The following is a 3,910-nucleotide window of genomic DNA, read 5'->3' on the forward strand; positions in this document are numbered from 1 at the left end:
GTGGCGCTGTACGATAAGCACTGGGCTGCTAACTGCAAGGTGGGAGATTCAAACTCACCAGTCGTCCCTCACTCAGAAACTCTATATACGTCACTATGAATCCGCTGTGGAGTACTGGTGTGGTGCTTTGGGATAAAATACTGGCAAGGTGGCAAGGTTGATTTGAACCACAGGTTAAAGCAGTTCAAACTCACCAGCCACTCCTTGGAAACCCTGTACAGGGTCACTATAAGTCAGAAATGACTGGAAGGGCAAGGGCACTTAACAGCAATCTGCGTCTGATGCATCCCATAGCACTTAAAGACAATAGTTTTCTAGGGTCCATGTGTGAACTTGCTCCCACCCACCTTCTCCAGCCAGGTACCCCTACACCTCTTGGTCTAAGAAAACTCCACCGCCTGTGGCGCCCTGCAAAACAGGTTGCCTTGATTCATTTTATTTCAGCCACCACAAGACTATTTCAACTGTTTTCTCTGCTTGGAATGCCCTTCCCACTTGCACTGCCTGGCTCAGTTCCAGCTTGACCTTCTCAAGCAGGATTTCGTTCTGTGAATTCAGATCCTGCTTAAAAACTTAAAAATCGTTAACTACCTAAAAAGTTTTGGCGCGTCCCCATTTTTGTAAAAAAGTGAAACAGTATTTAACAGTTAAATGTAATTTTAAATAACAAAATTTACGTGTATTCTAGGTTTAGAATATAGTCGTTCATTTATGCTCTCCATTTTGCAGACACCCTAAACACTCCTATCAGGTAACTGCACTGGGCAAACCTGGGTCAAATGCCCCTCTTCTGGGCTTTCCAGGCACAACTCAAGCCATTTGAAAGTAAGGTGAACACATTGAAGTCTGTCTTTCCTTGAACTCCGGAGGAGGCGCGAACAGCGTCTTTGTTCACGGACCTCCAGACTCTCAGTTGGCTTCAGACCTATTTTTTGACTTGAAATGAATGCTTTTCTCCTTTAAGAAGCGGCTTCCTACGTCCAAGAAATACAACTCTCTACCACCTATTGAGGGTTGGCCATGAGAAATGAGTGTGGAATACCACCCAGGCCTGAATGTTAGAACTAGGAGAGTCTCTACGTAAGCTCACCAACACAACGAGCCGAACAGTCTAGGAAACACCAAGAACTAGTGAAGAGGGCTGGGCCAGGGAATTACTGACGCCGGAAGTCATATGGCCAGGTCTGCCTGAACTCACTGTCTCGTCAGTCGACTGCTCAGTCTTGCAGGCGCCTCTGGCGGGCTCTTCAGAGATCTGCTCTTTCGGTACTCGACTTTCCCGTGCTGCTGCCGCGGCTGAAGGAGGGGCAAAACTCAAGATGGCGGACAAAACGCCAGGCGGCTCTCAGAAGGCTAGTTCAAAGGTAATTTCTTAGAGGACTTCGTAGGTCTGTGGGTCTGTCACTGTCATCTAGGTCCTCCAGACGCTTCTGGTCAGCAGGAGGCGAGCGAGTTTGGGGTGTGCGTTCTGGTCACGGCGGTAGGCCAGGGGGCCGCTGCACTGTGGTGCGCAGATTAAGAGGCCTTGTATCTCCCCACAGTCCCAGCCTGGATTCGGCTCGAGACTGGCGATCCCAGAGGGATGGCGTGAATAGTTCGTCCGGCCCTTGGCACTGGGATAAAGTGAAGACTTGAGAATGAGGTCCAAAAACCATGAAAACGCGCCTCTCTGTATCTCAGCTTGGTGAATCCGAGGCCGCCAGACAGCGCATGGGAGAGGCGGGAATCCCGGGGCTTGTACCGCCTCTTTTTCTTCAGTTCTTTGGTTTTGGAACTTACATTCTTCAGGCCTTCCTCAAATTGTCTCTTAGCCTCCAGGCACTGAATAACCTCTAGGACCGCGTAAGGGGCGGACTAATAATGGTGGGACGCATGGGAAGTGCAGAGGCGGGAGCACCTTTCCTTTGCAGCGCTACACCGCCAAGGTTAATGCTGCACTCCACACGTGGCCTTTACCTCACTTTAGAGGAAGTACTAAAAGGGCACTTCTATTAAGGGGTCGAGGGTTTGGAGTCTTGCTTCCTTACCATGGTGTGTGTTCCACTGAAAGGAGGCTTGGAAGCCATCTGAGATTCCATTGCATTTCGTTTTACCGACCCGTGCGCCAGTATTGTGAAACCCAGGAGCTGTGGTTTATCCTTAGTAAGGTTGTGATTAGCATCGGATCGTAGTTGCCATGTTGAATAGGTCATTTAATCGTTTTTGTTTTGTTGTGCTTTTTTGCTTTGAGTGTCTCACCTCGAACACTATATTAAAAGAAATAGGTATTTACTGCCACGAACGTAGTTGCTAAGCATTTTGATGCTGATGCAAGACATTGAGGAACTCTTAAAAGTTCCGGGGGACTGTTCCATCTTAAAAGCGAGTGTGTGTGATTGTAAGCCAAGGTGAACAAGTTTACAGTAGAAGGCGCAAGCCTTGGTTTTACCATTTGTTCTGAGAAATGTAACCCGCTTTATACTTTTTCAGTTTCTAATAACTCTTGAGTCTTTATTCCATATGGTGAATGATGCTCATAATTAGCTCATCATTACTTAAGACTTGACCAGTCAATTTTTCATGTAAAAACGATGGTCCCACCCACTGTCGTCGAGTCATTCCAACTCATAGAAACCCTGTAGGACTGCGTAGATCTGCTCCTTACGGTTTCCGAGGCTGTCGATCGTTATGTGAGCAGACAGCCTCATCGTTCTCCTACAGAGTGCCTGGTGGGTTTGAACCAACCACATTTCGGTTAGCAGCCTGGCGTTTTGCCCATTGAGACACCAGGGCTGCTTTACATCAGGGATGTTTAACCCTGTGTTCTCTCTTCCTTGTGAGAGAGTGAAATAGGTGGTACCTCATGACTCCCTCAACAGACACATGACAAAAATAGCTATTTGAGAGCCTTTAGTAAAGCCAGCTACATCCTTAATACTTAATAATCATGCAGAAGTTTCATGATTCTTGTTTATCTCTTATTTAAGGCCTTGGAGATATTAAAAATAATTCCATGTATATGATCAGCCTCTTTCTCATGATAGTGAGTGGCAGTTCCCTATACGTTATTGGATATTCCAGTAATTTTTTGTTTTATTACTTTAGGTTACATGTTGATGTTGTTCATAGGTTTTTATCAATATCTGTTAAATGATGGTGGTGGTTGTGGTGTGCATAATGTCAAGCCACCCTATCGGATGGATGGGTAGCATCCAGCCCGCAAAATCACTTGGTCTAGCCCTGCCAAGGCAGCTACAGTTCCAGCCATCACATTTCTTGTTAAGTGCTGTAAGTTGGTTCCAACTCATGGTGACACTGGACAACGTTCCCAAAGAGTGGGTGGTGTGTTTGAGCCACTGACCTTTCAATTCAAACAGCTTTGCGGTCTGGCACATCAACCCACAGTGCCACACTAGGACTCCTTGACTTTGTAGCCCCCCTCATTTTGGGTAGTCAATGTCCAAGTTGCCCATTCCTGTCTACCCTGTGTACCAAGTAGGTGGGAATGATCCTTGCTGTAAAGATATTTTTCCCTCTTTTGAGCTACTGCATCCATAGGTGTAGGTCAAGTTCATCAAATTGTATCAGATTACTCTCTTTTTTTCCCCCTCTTCCTTCTTCTTCTGATGGAGTTGTGATCATCCAGCCATTGAAGCCAGGTCAAGTGGGTATTTGCAAGTGTGGGTGTTCTTGTGCCTATCCCCTCACTTCTTAATCAGCTGGATGCTTCAGTCTTCACTCCAGTCCTCTGTGGCTATGTCACTGTCTCTGGGACTCCAGTTTTTTAACTTGATAATTTTATATGGCCCATGAATGATGTTTTAAATTTTGGCAGAAAAACCCACTACTGCTATAGGACATAACAGAACTGCCCCACAGGATTTCCAACACTATAATCCTTAAGAGCAGATTATCAGGTCTTTTCTTCACC

At 46.2% G+C, this 3,910-nt stretch overlaps 1 protein-coding gene across 1 annotated transcript in view; it reads left to right on the top strand.

Moving 5' to 3' along the window:
• The first annotated feature begins 1,298 nt into the window (after positions 1 to 1,298).
• The window catches only part of U2SURP (U2 snRNP-associated SURP domain containing), a 69,357-nt gene continuing 66,745 nt past the window's right edge, over positions 1,299 to 3,910 (top strand). Inside the window, exon 1 of the mRNA XM_006869872.1 lies at positions 1,299 to 1,364. Coding sequence (XP_006869934.1) covers positions 1,320 to 1,364 — 45 coding nt within the window. The 5' untranslated portion in view covers positions 1,299 to 1,319. The remainder of the gene's footprint in view (positions 1,365 to 3,910) is intronic.

The sequence above is a fragment of the Chrysochloris asiatica genome, unplaced genomic scaffold (assembly GCF_000296735.1).
Source record: "Chrysochloris asiatica unplaced genomic scaffold, ChrAsi1.0 scaffold00136, whole genome shotgun sequence".
NCBI classification, from domain to species: domain Eukaryota; kingdom Metazoa; phylum Chordata; class Mammalia; order Afrosoricida; family Chrysochloridae; genus Chrysochloris; species Chrysochloris asiatica.